This window comes from Colias philodice, chromosome 13 (assembly GCF_061535455.1).
Source record: "Colias philodice isolate Cphi_HAF_F1 chromosome 13, ilColPhil1 Martin Lab GWU primary, whole genome shotgun sequence".
NCBI classification, from domain to species: Eukaryota; Metazoa; Arthropoda; class Insecta; order Lepidoptera; family Pieridae; genus Colias; species Colias philodice.
The window spans coordinates 6,096,881-6,115,842 of NC_143098.1; the positions used below are offsets into that span (position 1 = coordinate 6,096,881).

Below are 18,962 nucleotides of genomic sequence, written 5' to 3' on the forward strand. Positions count from 1 at the left end.
ATATTAATCGCACCGATAAACATTATTTAAACTAGCTTTTACGTTGAGTAGCTATTTTAGAATGAAGGAATATGAAACTCGCTTGGAAACTAATTAAAATAATTCTTTTGGTAGCGCGTAAAGTATTTAATCAGATGATTACATTGTTTGTACATCGTGGGTACGCGACAGTTCAAATATTTACCGATGTATATGTGATAATAAATTGATTGATAATATTCGTTAACAACAATATTATTAGTTTGATATAATACCTATGTTAGTTAGTTGGTAAGTATTTAGCCTGATTTAGTTTAAAATTGTCTCGCAAGGAGGACACTAAATTATTTTAATTTAAGATAATTACAGAAAATAGTAGGGTAGGTAGGGTAATTGCGCTGGTTTGCCGTCCAGTTTCGGTTTTCGTCCATTTGACTGACCTGCTACAATCACGTGCGTAAAACTTGAATACAAACCTACCTTCCCGCGCAAGTTTGCACTTTTTACGGTCCTTAATGTGTAAGCAACAGTACTATCAACATCAAAATTTGATTTGACAAGAAGAGAGTTCAAAAAATTAACGTAAAAGTGGCCGCTTCCCATCCGTGCCTTGCAGATGTCATCGCGCGAGAGAAAAATTTGCCGGCGAGAAAAGTTCATGGTAAGTTAAATCACTGTTTTAGCTAGTTAACGTAATGTTTTTGGTACGTATGTTTAGTTATAAGCCTATTAAACGCAATTAGAAGTGTTTATCATACTTTTTTTATAATACTCTTCGAAAAATTAAGTGGACGGATACTAGGTTACCAAATTCTCAAAATATTTGGTTTTCGTCCAAGTGGACGAAAACTCAAACAGCTACGTGAATATTTGTTAGGTTCTTTTTACTGTATCGGACCTTTAAAATACTGAATAGTTTCTCCCGAAGTGATCTTTATTGCTATTAGTTTAGATTTTTTGGTTTCCGTCCACTGCTTTGTCAGTGCTGCCAAAATAAAAAAATATTTAAAGAAGTGGACGAAAACTAAATTTAGCTTTAAACGTTTCAGTTTTCGTCCATGAATGAGTATTGGAGTGGACAAAAATTAAAAATGGCTATTCTTTTGCAGTACTTTTCGTCTTTTTTACGTATTGAAAAGTTTTCTATTCAGTATCTTCCTTATAAATAATTGGTGAGGGCCAGAGTGTTGTAGGTACCTAATATTGTCATTCATTCAGTCATGTATCATTCTCCTTATGTGAAGTAGAGTCAATTATTCGTGGCATAAATGGGGGTAGGTCAGACATAATACACTGTATTTTTCTTGATTATCATTCACTTGAGTATCATCTTTTATTCTAGGTCTGTTTTGCCAATGCAATATTTTTTTATTCTACTTACTCAACGTATCCTAAGAAAGATCTTATTGTTTTTAGATGGCCTCGAAGGAGTCTAAGAAAGCTAGAAAAAAAAACGCTACGTACACTGAAGAATCTTAAAGAATAAAGGCATCAGTAAGACAATAATGCATAGTTCAGTAAGGTATAGTATAGTTTATTTTAGTAGCTAAAACGTATTATTATGGCTGTGTTTAATATAGTACGTTTCATTTGATAAACAAAGTATTAGAATGAATATTTCTGTTTTTTGATGTAATTTCTCAGTCCTATAATTATTACTTTATTCATTTACATTGTAAGTAACGCATTCCTTTCTTTATTACGAATGATTAATCAGTCATCACTAACGCATATAAAGACTGCCAAGTGCTACATAGATCTCAGTGTTGACTAGTTATATTGATTATTATTAGTAAAACTAAACCTGTAAGGTAGTGAGAAATTGTGATGTTGATTAAATAAAAGTATATATTTACCTGTAATTGGTTTTTAACTTAATAGTTGACCTACCCTCCTTTTTCTACACGGTGGTCGAAAACTAGCTTACACTAGGACGAAAACCAGTTTTTTTGGACGAAAACTAGCATTTACCCTACTTTTGCAGAAAATAATTTAAATAAAAAGATACGTCAAAATGATTTATTTTCACTTAATATTATCTTAAAGAAGACTATATAAGGACTAAATAAAAATATTATATGTTTAAGGAAGGGTGCTCCAAAATATTTATTTCGCATCACAAAGTTGGCAACTCCCATAACTGGACGAAAACCAGCGCAATCACCCTACTTGGTACATAATTATTATAGGTGGTGGCCATAGAAATCTAAATAACAAGACACTAGAAGTCGTAAGCGCGCGTGACCTTGTCGCCACTCAGGTGACTTTCACATCACCAGTGTGTTCGTCACAGTTCAGTTGCTATGGAGACGTATGTGTGTAAACATGGTGTGTTTCAGCATTTCCCATTGCGGAAATTCTTCCACAAGTTGTAATTATACTAATAAAGGAATAATATTTCATCGGTAAATATTTTTTTTTAGAAATAATGCCGTTTTTCCTTAAAATTATAGAATATTTACAAGTATTACGAGTGTCACCATAGTAATCGAAATAACAATGAATGACACAGTTTCAACCTTATTGGAGCAAAAAGAAACAAAACGTCTCATATACTTAGGGATGTTATTCTAAAATAAACCGTATATTCGTGCGTTAGGATACATATTAAAAAGCTTAATTTAATATTTAAGTTAGTTTTCACTAAAATCAAGTTGTCCAATAAAAGGCATAGTTTACTTGTGTGTATTGTTTAGTTATCGGTTTAAATGTGTTGATTTTGGCGACAGCGGTTATCATACGAATTATGACATTAAAGCACTTCTATGTGTCTTGTTATTTAGATTTCTATGGTGGTGGCTCTTGTTACACAATATTGTAATGACATGTAACATACCTACTAAACGATTCTGAAAATAAAACAAAATTCATCGCCCTAAAAACGTCACATGGTGACTGTCGGTACCTCGTTCAGTTTATCATGAGATTAAGCCGTCTGTATCCTGACCTAAAATCTATAGATAACGCCGTTTTAAATACATATAGTAAATCGTACTGACCCACTAGTGGTATATTTTACAATATAATATGCAGTGCTTATTTTAGAAACAGTTTATTTAGATTTTAAATGAATTGATAAGATAGAGAATTCGATAGACAATTATATAATAAGGTTTAGTTTTATCATAGTTTGCCGATAGTTTTATAAACACTTCAGACGTTATTTCCGTTGCAATTCAATTAGTCCAAACAAAATGCTTTAATTAGTTTCATACAAAGACGTGACCATAACGAAATTTTGTAAGGCCAACAGTACTGGGTACCTATCTACAGCGTTTCGAAACTTTTTGAAGGCGAATAGTATCAAATAGATAGACGCAACATAGAGGGCAAACAATGCGAAAACAAACAACGTTCAGATAGCCTGTATAGATCGAACACGCCCGCTCTGGGTCGTGTAAAAGCGAAATTGCGGGTCCGAAACACGAATCGATTTGCTATCGGTCAGATCTTAGAATAAGTACGTTACCAAACATCGAAAGTTTTTTTTTTTTTTCAATCTACATTTGCCGCTTTTAGATATCGATACACAATAAAATGTATGAAAGTACGGGTGATGCAAGCTTTACGAATTTTGAGTCATATCATATTGTGATAATAAAATCCTTGTAAATATTAATAGTTATCTTTCGCAATGCTTGAACATTTCTATTTATTGAAATAAATCATAAGCAACAATATTTAATTAAAGCTTAAGTATATTCACCTATAAATGAAACTAATCGCTGTCGCATAACAACCACTCCGTGCTTAAAACAATACATATTCTAAAATTGGCAAATAACTCAATTCAGCTCGCACATTTTGCACCAATCGGAACGGTAAAGCAGAGCTGTTAAAAGAGAGTACTACGGGTAAAATCTAAGAACTTGGACTTGAAAAGTGAGTACAGACAGCCCTACAGGCTACAACATAACGAGACCGGAGATCCTATCTCGCGATCTTTCACATAGTGGGTCGAGATCAGAGTCGCCGCGAACACGCCCCGTCGGCCGTCACTCGCACAGTTATTGTTTGAACCCAGATCATTATGATTCATGCCGTAATATTGCAAGTTTCAGATAAGAATACAGCAAACAGGGCGTTGCAGACAAACAATCGTGCATGAAGAATTGTGTCGTCGACATGATTCCTTTGCGAATTGGATTATTTAACTAAGATAAGCAATCAATGTTACGATAGTCATTTATGGTATCGACAGATTTAAAAGAAAAAATACTTTCATACTTAGTCTAACCTAGATTGTTAGTATATGGAATTCAAAAGACATTGAAACAAAAAATATGAAACAAGTTCACTCACATGTACACATTACAGTTCATTGTTTAATACCTACATACTGGTTGTCTGGTTCGAAGAACGGAAATTCAATAAGAACAATGGCATCACCATCTTTGATAATATTATATATTATTACAAAGTTTACTTCTTGACGTCACCATAATAATCTTCTGACGTTGGAAATGTATGAAGCAAAAACAACCCAACCACAATGAGTAAGTATTTTCAAGTAAAACGTAATATTTGTCAATTAACAGGAAAGAAGGTGAGTGTGACATACAATAAATCTGCACCAGGAATTAATTCATTTGTCTGTTGCTGTGTTCATTAAAAGAGTAGGTAACTAGTAACAGATGAAAAACATATGATAATTTTACGAAAGCTGAAACATTGAGTGTACAATTGAAATGAAAGCTCTATTATGTTGGATTGGGTTTTCTCATTGAAATTATGAATAACTCGACCACAATTCTCATATTGAATATTTTAAATTTTAATAAGTACATTTGTATATATATAGTAATTTTAAGTAATGATTTGCCATTCAAAACACTTTCATAATACCTATCTCGTTAGAAGTAATTCACAATGAAGCACAGGTCCTATATCAAAAATTGAACAATTTACATTCAGTAGATTTAATATTCTGAATTTAATGACTCTTAACAATAATCTACAGCTGTGTTATGAAATCGTCGTGTAGGTACCAACTACCAGTGTAAGGGCAATGGGTTGTTAGAAATTGTTCAATTACATTTATTCAGATGGCGAACGTCACTTACAATATAACTGAATTGGTTGCTTCATTTCGTTGACCCTTAGACACGTGTAGGGAATACGAAAACGAAAGGAAATTCCATTGAATTATGATAACTACTAAGAAATAAATACAATTTTACATAATCGTTACAAGGATATGTAAACTAGAATTAAGATTAGAACACTTGAAATTATTATCTATAGTACACTGTACAACCAATAAAGCTGTAACCAATAACCATGCTTTATGAATTAATTTTATCAAAAACTTATTCGTCAATGTACCTACTATCAATCGGAAATTCATGAATGAATGACTCCAATAAATGAGTCACATTCACGACCGCAATACGTACATATAAAACAGTATCGATATAATGACCGTCACTAGGTCGATACGTACCTATTTGTTTGAGCGGCTCCTCGGTGAGCGGACATAGCTTAACTTTGTTTACAACGATAACCAACGTAAACTGCATTGCGGTACACGGCACGGAACACAGTATTCAACTTTCTCACAATACTATCACTAACCGAGAAATGCATCGTTCGCTGCGTGCAATACACTGCACAGTCGCTTTTGGACTAAGCCGGATTACCATAATTGCTGACTAACACCGTCAATTATTCTGCCTACCAACAAACTATGACGACGAAAATGAACATTTGCGCACGAGTACAGCAGTTATTAAGGCATGGTTAATTGTAAATGCTCGGCTCCCGCATTAGGGTGCACTCACACACATCAGTCACCGTCAAGTCACCGATGACTGATCGGTGACGGTTTGTGTACGTATCCACAAACACCAGTCACCGTCATGTTGTCCGTCAGTCACGTCGCCGGTTTGACTGAATCATTGAACACATACATCAGTTTAGTGAGTGATTAGACGTGTGTCACGCTAGAGAACATGTAGCAATTGACGGTAGCACGACGCTGACTGAACTGAGACGTGACGGCACCGGGTGAGTGGGGATAAAAGTATGATACATGTATGGAAAGATTATTTGACGTGCCTGACCGGGGACGTCACTGATAGATTTCGTGCCGGCGACTGTCGTGTGGGAATAGAGTCATACTAGAACTATTGATACATATTTTTTTTTAATCCTGTCCGGTGACGTGCCGTGACGGTGACTGATGTGTGTGAGTGCACCCTTAATTAAACGCGTGTGCGCAACGGGAGAGCTTTCGAGGACAAATATAAACACAAACGCAACTATTCCTGGAAACCGCTATCGTAATCGAATCTTCGAATTCATACTAGTCTGGATATTTCGCTCGCTGATCGTTTTATTGATTCAAGCAAATTCTTTGGAAACTTTGGCTATGTTTTCGTAAACATTACTATTATTTAGCATAACCATATGTTTAACAACGAATTATCGATTCGGGAAGTATTTGTTATTGCAATTATAAAATATACCGGGTTATCAGGTTAGTGGTCATAGGTGTTATGAATATTTTTAATGCTTTCCCAGTTGTACATTAAACAAATGGCTAATAGTAACATAATAACATTGTACATATATTCAGAGTAAGATTCTAGGTCGTTATAATTTATGATATATCGTTTACGTTATAACTATTATTATGTCCTACTAACAGAGTTACCATCGTAATCTGTTAAACTAATGGATTTACCATTCAATTATAATTTGTATAGCACTAAACTGTTCAAATTTATCACGAAATTTGCGTGACATTTACGACATAATTTAATTAACTGGATAATGGCCAATTAATTGTGAGAGCTCATACCTGAACCGTTATTTTAAAATAATTAAATACACATTAAACACTCTTTATATTTTATTACCAAGAAATAAGTCATCCATCATTTCACTTAAGAAAATAGCTTTAAGAAATATGATACATATCTACATTTTATTGGAACAGTAAAGCATATCAAGTCAACGATTCTATCTACATCAATAATCAAATCTCAATCATAACTAAATATTTTTCTTTAAAATAGTGAAATGAAGCATTTTGGTAGATGACCAATTAAATATATTTTTAACTTTTAATAATAATTAATAATTATGTAGGGCAAGACTTTATTACATATTCGTTTACTTTTTGCAGACACTACAACATACAAGTTCATGAACTACATCAAGTACATAAACCAGGACCTGTATTATATGTATTATCTAAAGTAGTAAGAACTCACACAAATGACGTCACAGACGTAGCTAAAATCATATAGGAGAAATGGCTTACATTTAATGAGAACAACTGAGTCGTGGGGCTCGCACTGCACCTGGGTGGCGTTCATGGCCAGCAGCCCGCCGCTGCCGGCCCCGCCACCCACACCTCCTGCTTCCCTGTATAGCAAACAAATATAAGATTAGTAAACATGTCCATTTCATATTTTATTACTCATTGGTTGTGTAGTTTAATACAATCTCACTCAAAAGTTAAAAGTGATAGCAAATGGGTTATCATATAGTAATTTATTTTGGAGTGGAACTGGAGCTAAAATTCCCATCGATCCTATATGTGCTACAAAAGGATTTATCCAGGCAAATAATTTTATATTGTCATATAATATTATGTATTCACATTATATATATATACCTTGGTGTCTTTGCAAACTCTAGCATACAAATGAAAATAATTTGGAGAATTGTTAAAGCCGTATGTTGACAAAGCAATTTTTTTTTTAACCCATTGAGCCCCGAACGGCCCGATCGGTCCACGACACAATAGATTTTCTATTGTGTCTGTGATTCCGGGGCCTGAGTTATTAATAAAGAAACCATAGAGGCAGTGTTATTGAAACTTTGTCTTGAAGCATACAACCATTAGACATGTAGTGTACTGACCACAATACCATCTTCATCTTAACCACTCTAAATAAACCTATTAACATAGTTGTAAGTAACTGAGAAAGTGACAACTCATTACAACATAATACAAATTATCTACGGTATAATATAAGTGAATGTATGCAGGAGCATTGGCTGGTGTTACAGTATGATAGAAGTATGTTGTAAGAGATATTAAGACTGCAATGACAAACAACAAACATTTTTGTTAATGGTTAACACTTCCTCTCTCAATTATTATTAAATAGCCTGAATAGTTCTTCATCAAAGATTATTATTTGTTGTCTCAAAAGATTACGTTTTTATACTATAGTAAAAATATAAATTTATAATGCATTTGAATGCCATAAAACCAAAAACATCAAATTCATAGTAAACATGTGAGTTGCTTAAATATGACAAGTTTGTTGAGATCAATAAGTTCATAAAATTATGTTGTATAATTACTAATATGTAGTTACTTTTAGAAGAAAACAAGGAATTTGGCTAGCAACATGTATTACTATCTTTCATTAAAGGTGTAACACAAAATTCTTGTTCTCAAAACCAACATGAATATTATTTAACATAACTCACATAAATATTACAACTGTGTATGTGTCTGTTTATTAAGATCCTAGACATTAACCTCTAATTAATAAATTCACACAACACTAATTAGATTAAATACTTCATTGACATAAATTAAAATATCATAGTAAGTATCTATAAAAGAACATGGAAAGGAAACATTAACGTTAGTAACTACATATGTATACCTAATTAAAAATTATAATAGGTTAATTTTTTCCTTGAAATAGGTATATCATTACTGTATCTTACATTTCTTTCTACTTCTAATTTAATGTACAAAGTTCCCATATAAACTAAGTTGTCAGTTGGTCCAATCTTTATATCACTTTAACACGGTTAATTCGAAATTAGGTTAATTCTTATTGTTATTTAGCTGTATTAAATAATTATTTCAAATACTCTTTCAGATTCAATTCTATATACTTTGACCTACATCATTATTCCCATGGCACCCTGATTGACAATGTGCAAATCTAAAATATGGCAAACATATGTGTCAAATGATTCAATCAGCTATTTTAGGTAAACGGTTGCATATATGTACTAAAATGTGTTCGTTTTAAATATAGGATATGTAGTATTTAATAACATTTTGTTTGTGATGTTGTTTTAAAGCCAACGCAATAACATAAAAAATAAACATAATAATATTAACTACCAAATATTTGTTGAAAACAGACAAACAAAAAGTCACATGTTTTAAAAAAAATATTCACTAACTATTGCAATGAAATATTATAGAACTAACAACACAAATTAAAAAACAAGCAAGAAATTGAATATTCTAGTCACACCATCCCTATTTCATAGAATAAAAATATACTAGGTACCTACATAGGAAAAAATATTTAATTTAATTTTTTTATTTTAGTTTATTTCAGTTACCAGATGATAGACTCCAGGAATTATTAACCCATTGACCACCGAGCGGCCCGATCGGGCCGAGACACAATAGATTTTCTATCGTGTCTGTGATCCGAGGACTGACGGATTAAATGACATTAGAATTGTTTAATGAAGATAGAAGAACTAGCTTATTAGTGTAAGTATAATTGGCTTCAAAAGGAAATGCTTATTATAAATTAATGAATGACCCTAATAAAATAATAACACACAGTAGTAATGGCCTTGGAACAATTATGCAATGGCAGATATTAATTAAGGTAATAATGCATTTACTCTGAACTGGTACCTTAATAATTTGTGCTAGGATTTACTTTTAACCATTTATTTAATTACTTTATCAATTTGTGAGCCCAGTGTAATACAACAATTACATTTACATTCATTTTTGTTACAAATTATTGAAGCATAGGTATTTTTTTGAAAATTACTCAAAAGTATATTATCAATAGTGTTGCAATACTTACAGTTAATTAAATTTCATATTTAATAATTACACACCTATGACCTACTAGTAGTCCGCCCCGGCTTCGCCCGTGGTACATATTTCGCAATAAAAGGTAGCCTATGTCCTTTCTCGGGTATCAAAATATCTCCATACCAAATTTCATGCAAATTGGTTCAGTAGTTTAGGCGTGATTGAGTAACAGACAGACAGACAGAGTTACTTTTGCATTTATAATATTAGTATGGATCTTTATGACTTTCCTCTACTTCATCGTTGTCTGGTAGAAGTAAGTAACTCATAGGGATAAGACTCTCATCATTTCATCTTTGTAATTTGTTTTATTGAGTGCAATAAGGAATTTAATTTTTATATTCAATACTGGAATCTTATCTGTGATATTGAATTACAACAAGAAATTGGCCTATATATAGGTACCTAACCTGGGAACATATCATTAGCTAACAGTGACTTTACTTTTGAAATCATGCTTGTAGTTTTGATGCTATCATACAATCAAATGTTTCCTCTTTATAATACTTATTAGTGAGGATGTTTACTTATAGATCATTATAAAATAAACAGTAATTATGTATGATTTAAAATACTTAAATCAATCTACATAAAAAATTGCTACACCCTTCATGTACATTAAAAATGTGTTGTTGGAAAAGGAGAGGTTTCAATAATTACAGATTGACATGTTCAAATTATGGCACCAAATTAATATTTAATTATAGTTGAATTATAAATAAATTAATAATTATATAAATACATTTAGCTACTCATTGTTACATTAAGATGAGTAATTCAAAATAAGTGTAATTAATTTGGGATTTTACCTTATGAATTGTGAGTCAGAACTAAATTTTAATTTATAATGATAACAGAGGTTTTGGATGGTTTTGAATTATGTTGGCCTCATAAATAGAACATAACTTATTTAAAGATTGCTGTATACCTCTAACATAAGTTTTTTTTACATAATTCATATTTTTTTGTATGAAACACATGCAATGTAATAATATTATGTTAATTATCTTCACTTACATCTACTCAATTGGTTGTGATACGGATACAGGTCTGATACGGATAAACTCAAAAACAACTGAGCACCAAGCACATTTTGAAGAGAAATTTAGTATATTTGATTTATTGTATTTGTGTTATATTTTATCCTAAAAGTGGTTACAATAATAGTTACTGCAGTTTTACTAATATTCTACTTCAAGGAGTTTTTTTACCTTTGAAAATATTTGTAATTTATTCAACCTTGAACTCTTTATTAAAGCTTGACACTTTGGTCCTTTCTTTTTCTAACCAGATTTTAATAAAACCATTAGCAAGTACCACTCACCTGCCTAATTTCCAATTTATATTATAAATTAATCTGGAATTATTATAAATATGTAACTGTACCTAACTATATGAAACTGGGTATCCATCCATAACACATGAGATTTTTTAACAACAGGTAGGTATAACTGTAATTTAATATAGATTCAATATCATGGAATGTTTAGGCAACTCATATTATTATATGGATGACCATAATATGAAGTTATTATTGTATGGCTATACATTTAATTCAATAGTCATATTCACATCGGTCACACATGCGAACCTATACACAGGTTACGTTTAACAATATTGGGTCAAAGTACGATGAACTTAAGCGCGCCTTACTCACCGTAAAATGCTTATTGCCGGCACTTGCTTCCCCAAAGAATGCGTGCAGGCTGGGCCCGCATTCGCTAGGAAAGCATTACCCACAGAAATATGCACGTTATGAAAGTTTCCTCAACGGAAACCGGCCACGACAACAATCACTGATCACACTCTTGTCCACGGACGTACCTGACAGGAACGAACTAAAATAACACCACTTTTGTTTTATTCACTGTTATTACAGACAAAAGACACTGGGTATCCAAGTAACGTACACTGGAACGACGATTACAATTTGAAAACGTCCGAAACAATAATATGTTGTGAGTCCGAATGTAAGGTAATGTCATCTGCAAACTTTTTCACACGCGCATGCGAATAATTCTGCTTTATTTGTTTATTAAACGTTAGAAAATAATAATGAAACGTCAATCCCGATACGACATCCGAAAAACACAAGCAAGAAAGACGAACGCGCAGCTGGCTAGCTGTCGCCTCTCGCTTGAATACGGGCAATGCGGGGCGAAGGCGGGTAGAGGGGCTCCGCGCTCCTAGCGCCCCCCAACCCTACCGCTGTGTCTCGCAAGCACACTCGCAAGTCATTTTATTATTGTATCGTGCATTTTATTTTAAATTACAACGTTGTGTGGTTGTATGTGGTCGCTGTAGATGTGTGCGTTACCCAGGCAAAATGTTTTGCTTTAGAGAGATGAGACTTAAACAAATAATTAGTGTATCATGAGGAGCAATTTGTTTACTAATAGCAAAATTTGTTTGAATTGTAGTTTTTAAGTTATTTAAGAAAAACAAATTTTGCTGGAGTAACGTTTGAAACGTTACCCAGGCAAAATCGTCTTTCAAAAATTAGTTTCAGCACGGAACCAAATACATGAATAGATAGCTTTTGTTGAGTAGTAAATGTTTATAAATAGCAAAATTTGTGTGTGGTATAGTTCTTTAGTTATTTAAGATTTTGCTGCGGTAACGTTTTGGGATTTCCCAGATCTCGAAAACGGCTCAACGCAGAAGTTTGAAAAAAATACCAATAAAAGACCTTAATTTGTTTAAATTTGTTTAATCATTAGTTTTTGATTTGGTTGACGTAAACCAATGTAATTAAATGGTTTCAAAAATCAGAAGAAGCGGGTTTACATGTAAACCAATACACTTATAACCAAATAAACAGCTGTAAAAAATACCCGTGGTTCGACGCTTGTTTACAGCAGACATTTTAGATTTCATACTTTACACGTTAAGAAGATAAAAACAAATTTGATTTATTTTAGACTGGTCGTACTTTAGCGATCGAATACGCAGTTCCCATAACATTAAGAAACATGGCATACTTTAAACAAATTAAAATGATTCATGAAAATTCTTTCCTGTTAATTTCAGCCTTGAATTACGGCTCTAATGAAAGTTATCTCAAAAACAAGAATATGTCAGCAATTCTCTAATAAGCCGACCAAATTGAAAAGGTCACGTAAAAGCGACTGCACCGTACGTACGGGTAATCTTCGCAAATTAGCAGCTTGGTAACCGATGTTTTGTACAGTTAAGCAGAAAAACGTTATTCGTGAAGCCGATTTTTTAATATTTTTTAAGTGCAGTACCATATTACACAATTTTTACTAGTTAATAAAAGTGTAATATCATAGTGTATAATTTATAGTGTGATTTAAAACAATACAAACATATATACATGTAGCTATATTTTTAGTACTTAATTTGTTGTTTCTGTTAAACCAAATGTTTTATTTTGATACCACAAGACTCAAGTCACACTGTGGTATTGAAATATGAGCTTTATGTCGTGTTACTTAGAGTGGATATTTCAACATTAAGTTAAAAGAAGGTTACGACGCTTTGACAATGATTGGTTCACGGGTTATCCACCTGTGGCAGTCACATGTAATGTTAAAATATTCACTCTAAGTAACACGTAACAAAACTCAAAAATGTTGATGCTAAGGCAAAGCAATACATATAATTTGTATGAGACTGATTTTTTAAATAAAAATAATGAATCTTAACCATTTTATTATTTTAACTAACCTGTACAGAAAACTTTTGTATTCAACTGTACTAACAAAACATCTATATTATCCTGTTCATTTCAGATGGTTGCGCTTATGTATGGTGCGGTCGCTTTTATGTGACCTTTTCAATTTGGTCGGCTCATTAGAGAATTGCTGACATAATCTTGTTTTTGAGATAACTTTCATTAGAGCCGTAATTCAAAGCTGCAATTAACAGGAAGGAATTTTCAGGAATCATTTTAATTTGTTTAAAGTATGCCATGTTTCTTAATGTTATGGGAACTGCGTATTTGATCGCTAAAGTACGACCAGTCTAAAATAAATCAAATTTGTTTTTATCTTCTTAATGTGTAAAGTATGAAATCTAATATTTCTGATGTAAACAAGCGTCGAACCACGGGTATTTTTTACAGCTGTTTATTTGGTTATAAGTGTATTGGTTTACTTGCAAACCCGTTTCTTCTGATTTTTGAAACCATTTAATTACATTGGTTTACGTCAACCAAATCAAAAACTAATGATTAAACAAATTTAAACAAATTGAGGTCTTTTATTGGTATTTTTTTCAAACTTCTGCGTTGAGCCGTTTTCGAGATCTGGGAAATCCCAAAACGTTACCGCAGCAAAATCTTAAATAACTAAAGAACTATACCACACACAAATTTTGCTATTTATAAACATTTACTACGCAACAAAAGCTATCTATTCATGTATTTGGTTCCGTGCTGAAACTAATTTTTGAAAGACGATTTTGCCTGGGTAACGTTTCAAACGTTACTCCAGCAAAATTTGTTTTTCTTAAATAACTTAAAAACTACAATTCAAACAAATTTTGCTATTAGTAAACAAATTGCTCCTCATGATACACTAATTATTTGTTTAAGTCTCATCTCTCTAAAGCAAAACATTTTGCCTGGGTAACGCACACGCTGTAGATCACAGCGAGCTTTTAGTTTTCTCGTTTTATTTTACAATTGTAAAATCAACTAACTATTAAGACTCAAATAACTACCAAGTTCGGAACTTCGGAGTACAAAACATTTGCCGTTTGCATTTCATTTGAAAATAATTTAGATTTTATTAGGCCGAATGCAAGGCTTTTTGAATTTAGGAACTTTAACGAGTTTGTCTATTTTGTCACTATGGACACAACAGCTTATTATATTAATTTACTTTATAATATTTCCTATTTGATTGATTTTTTATTTTTTACGTTAAATTTATATATATATTTTTTTTACCTACATCATTAAAAATTAAAACACATTCAGATGCAAAGCTTGATTTATAAGTGAAGTATTATTTTATATCTTAGTAACGTGCCTACATAGGTAGGTATTATAAGTTATTCATCAATGGAACCATTTCTTTTCAGATATTATTCATGGTTTTTTTTTAAGGGCTACCTTTTTACTCATCAATATGATCATAATGAAAGCGAGTGTATGATTTTGCCATAATAAACCGCGGGCAAATTTCAAGCTAAAAAACGGAATTTTCGCACGACACACTTTCGTTCAATTTTCGAGAAAGTCATCCATCATCGGCGATCTATCATGAGGTCTGGAAGGTTTCTCCACATCGTGATGGAGGGAGCCCATACAACCCCTGTAATTACGTATACTTTGTCGGCAGATGAGTAAATGCTTGAAATTCTGGGTTGTAGAGAAAGTGAAGTGTTAATGCGACAACTTGATCATAGTGTATCGCTACTACAGGCCACGAACCGGGAAGAATTCCGCGAGTGGTGGTGACCCTATGTTATATATTTATTACTTTAAGTAAATTCATAACGACATTCTATCAAGTGAAATGCATTAGTCAACCCTGTATATTAAGTTACAATTACCTACTGTGAATTGTAACTTTAGAAGGTTCAAACATTCATAAGTCGTTACTTAGATCAATTTTTACTTTTAAAGTTTTAAACCATTACATTAAAAATTAAAATGATAAAATTGATTTTATTTTATAGCTATTATATTAAGAAAAAATAAATAGCATACTTAGTTTAAATGCCTATTAAATACGCATATATAATCTGTGCATATAATATATTATTATTTCGTAATCTGTGGTATTAAACATTAAACACAGAATACAAATTAGGTACCTAACTACCTCATTAAATATTGGGAGAAATTTGAAATATAACCCTTTCAAGACCTTGGACTAGACCTGTGTCACGTTACAGTATATTTATTATATTCTATGCCTAAGTTGAACTTTGGATCCTATTATATCTTACGACAAAAACGAGAGCATCTTTAAAATGTATTACCATCTGCTTGTGTTTTTATCCAATACAGCCGCGAACGATCGCATTACCCTGATTTTATAACGGAAGTGGGGTGCAGACTGGGTGTGTCCTTGAGCTTGTGAATGCAGCCGGAAATATCTATTATGGATTTTTGTCTGAACTTTTGGAATCTGTATTGTCATAAACTCATAACAAAACCGTACTACACTACAGGTAAAGTGATGGAACTAAAATTGTGAGAAAGCTGTTGTAATTAATTGGTCTATAAAATTATATTAGTTATATTCATGTAGATTGTTAATTCATAGACATACTTTTGCGTACCTATTTTGCGAAATTTATTACTTAATTAAAATTTAAAAAACTTTAAATTAAAATTCTTCGAATAACCATAAAACGTATTCTTTTAATTGCAATACGTTATATCCATTTTGATAACTGTACTTATTTGGCATTACAGAGAATATTCACGATACAAACGGATATCCTTTTGTCAACGTGCATGGATTAATTATTGTAATAACATGAAGATTGAAGGACTGTGGGTTCACTGGTGACCGTGGACTATAAAATCACCATGGTAGGTCTGTGCATGAATAGTGGACGGGCAAAATAAAATTAATGACATGGGCTGGTACTGGTAGCCTAGCCCTAGATAGTATTTCAAGGACTGGCAAAAAATATTGATATAAATGTTTCTGAAATCCCCACAAATTCCTATCACATGTTTATGAAGAAGAAATTAATACAAATGCTTCTAAATTTAATATATCTTCGCATACGTTATACCAAGTCTCAGAGCTCCTAGCTTGGCAAGGGGTACATAGGTAATATTGATATCACAAAATTTACTCTCAATTCCATAAGTAGGTACCTAGTACTTACCTACCAAGTACAAGCTATAGCGCGTATAGTGCTGCGTACAGCGTACGCGCTGCATACTCCGCGCGCCAAGCTCAAAATATCGCGTCGTCCTGGCGACTTCCGTCGATTCACAAGTGACAGTTGGGCATAGTTGAGCACTTTAGCGTTGTCAGCCGTTATACGTTTACGAGTTTATCGATTTTGCGACTGTAAAACGTCCGCAAGCATTAAAGGAAGGATTGCTTTCTGTATTTTATTAGATTGCTGCGCGATATTTCCGATGGTAGGTATGGGCAGTTACTCATTGAAATTTCAATTGTAGATTAAAGTAAATATTAAATGTGTGAGTGGCATTTCTACCATATTAAAGGACCAGTGAGATGAATTTGATAACGCATTCACCGAGTAAATTAGTACTAATTTGCCATCACGTATGCCGCAACCTGCATAAGCCATAATATAGAGTCTTATAAAAATGTCTCATAAATAACATTAATATTTATAATCCAGGCGACACTGTGAATTGCTAATAAAATTAATAAAATAAAATAGTATTGTGGACACGCGCAATGCTGTTTTTGTTAAGTTTTTATGTGCTCATTGTGCCGGTTTTTTATACGGCGAGTGATGAGTTATCACAACGTGGACGCTTTGAGAGTCGGCCTGCTTTTATTTCGAGTCCTTCAGTTTGTTGGTGGGAACGTCATGTGATAACACGATGTAATCTATTTACTTGATTCAGATAATATAGACATAAATGTAAACAATTGGTGACAGTAGGTAGGCTTATTTTTCGGATTGTGTTGACTTTATATTGAAGTGGAACTGAATTGGGTATTTAAAAAAAGAAACGGGTTCACTCAAATCGTCAAAACACATGGTGCAGTATTTATAGACAGTAGCAATAATTTGCGATTTAGTACACTATTGATTTCATAAAGATCTAAAATGTCACCTAGAACGAACAAATTACTATTATCAAAGATCCCTTCATAAAGCTTCATGGCATAGAAGCAGTTCATAAAATAATTATCGTTCAAACGTAATATAATAGTAAGTAGTTATTTAATTTATCGGAGACATGACCGACTCTGTGTAGTCCATAATGTGTTTATAAATTCAAATTCAATTGATGCTACCATTCAGACAATTTGTACCGGATACTTTACAAAGCACTCAACCAATTAAAGGGGCTTTAGCGAATTGAATGGTGTATATCAATGGGAGAGCATTGTTATGGGCTTACGGTTCATTTGATTGTGGGTTACCATTCATTTTTGATATCTAATACCTTCCCTATAACGAGGGTAATAAGAAATCGCTAGTGCCCTCTTTGTAGCGTATTGCATGACCTTTTTTCCAGAAATCTGATGTTATTGGGTATTTCTGTATTGGAATAATAAGCCCGCATTGTTGCATTTCATTAATGTATATTAAATCAGCCCCAAATATGCTTGTATGAGCATAGTAATCACGTCATCATCATCATTTGATATCACAAAATTTTGGGAGTACTAAAGCTGTACCTGCTCCATATTATGTGATATGGTCAAGTGTCCTAATGTCTTGAGACTAATATTGTCGCACCTTTACGTGCTAAATTTGACATTCCGAAGGTTAAACGGTTCCCACAATTTTGTTTAATGAAAACCAGAAACCTCACGCAAAGAAAGAATCAACTTACACCTGTGCTTCAGTGGATGAGTGGGTCAATCCAATTTAATTCCACTGACCTACGTTCATGCCAAACTAATTGTTTTATATCCATTAAAGTAGGACAAACGTTTTTTTTATCAATTTTTGTCGATTACAGCATGCAACACATTTTTTTAAATTTTTACCGTCTAATTCAATTGACGTCCAAAATTATTAAATATTAGAGATACGTACTAGATTTTACTTTGGTAGGAACTCTGCCCGGAACGGGCCTGATTTTTATGAATTCCTAGGTATATCCATTCGGTATAACCGTAAGGTAGAGCCTTAAATTTGGTAGAGCAACGTTTGCCATTTACTCAAGTCAATTCTATAAAAATAGAGTAAGCGTGTATTTCTCTATGCACTAACATAAATGTCATACAAGTAAAATTCTATACTCTTAGATAATTCTAATTAACACAATAAAATAGTCCCAACTCGCAACAACGTAAACACGTACTTGGTAACCCTAATATGACATGATGTCGCGGCTATCAAAGGTCTGACGGAGGTCATTGCACCTTTCACATTGTTGATTTTAGTAATCCATTTTATCTCAATTTTATAACCATCGCTTTGGCATAAGACGTGTCGGGGACGTAGCTTATAAAACAATATTTATTTCCAACAACAAGAAATTATTGCGCACTTGTTTTCT

General features: G+C 32.8%; 1 protein-coding gene across 2 annotated transcripts in view; it reads right to left on the bottom strand.

Moving 5' to 3' along the window:
- Nucleotides 1-11,971, bottom strand: part of LOC149483391 (rho guanine nucleotide exchange factor 10) — a 44,500-nt gene extending 32,529 nt beyond the window's left edge. The window contains exons 1-2 of one of the 2 annotated variants that reach the window (XM_089702374.1): nt 11,466-11,971; nt 7,247-7,350 (exon numbers count right to left, since the gene is read on the bottom strand). In XM_089702374.1, the coding sequence (XP_089558500.1) occupies nt 7,247-7,301 (55 nt within the window). In that variant the 5' untranslated portion in view covers nt 7,302-7,350; nt 11,466-11,971. Of the gene's footprint in view, nt 1-5,422; nt 5,579-7,246; nt 7,351-11,465 lie in introns of those variants that run through there. The other variant, XM_089702372.1, reaches the window with a different exon arrangement.
- Nucleotides 11,972-18,962: the final 6,991 nt, after the last annotated feature.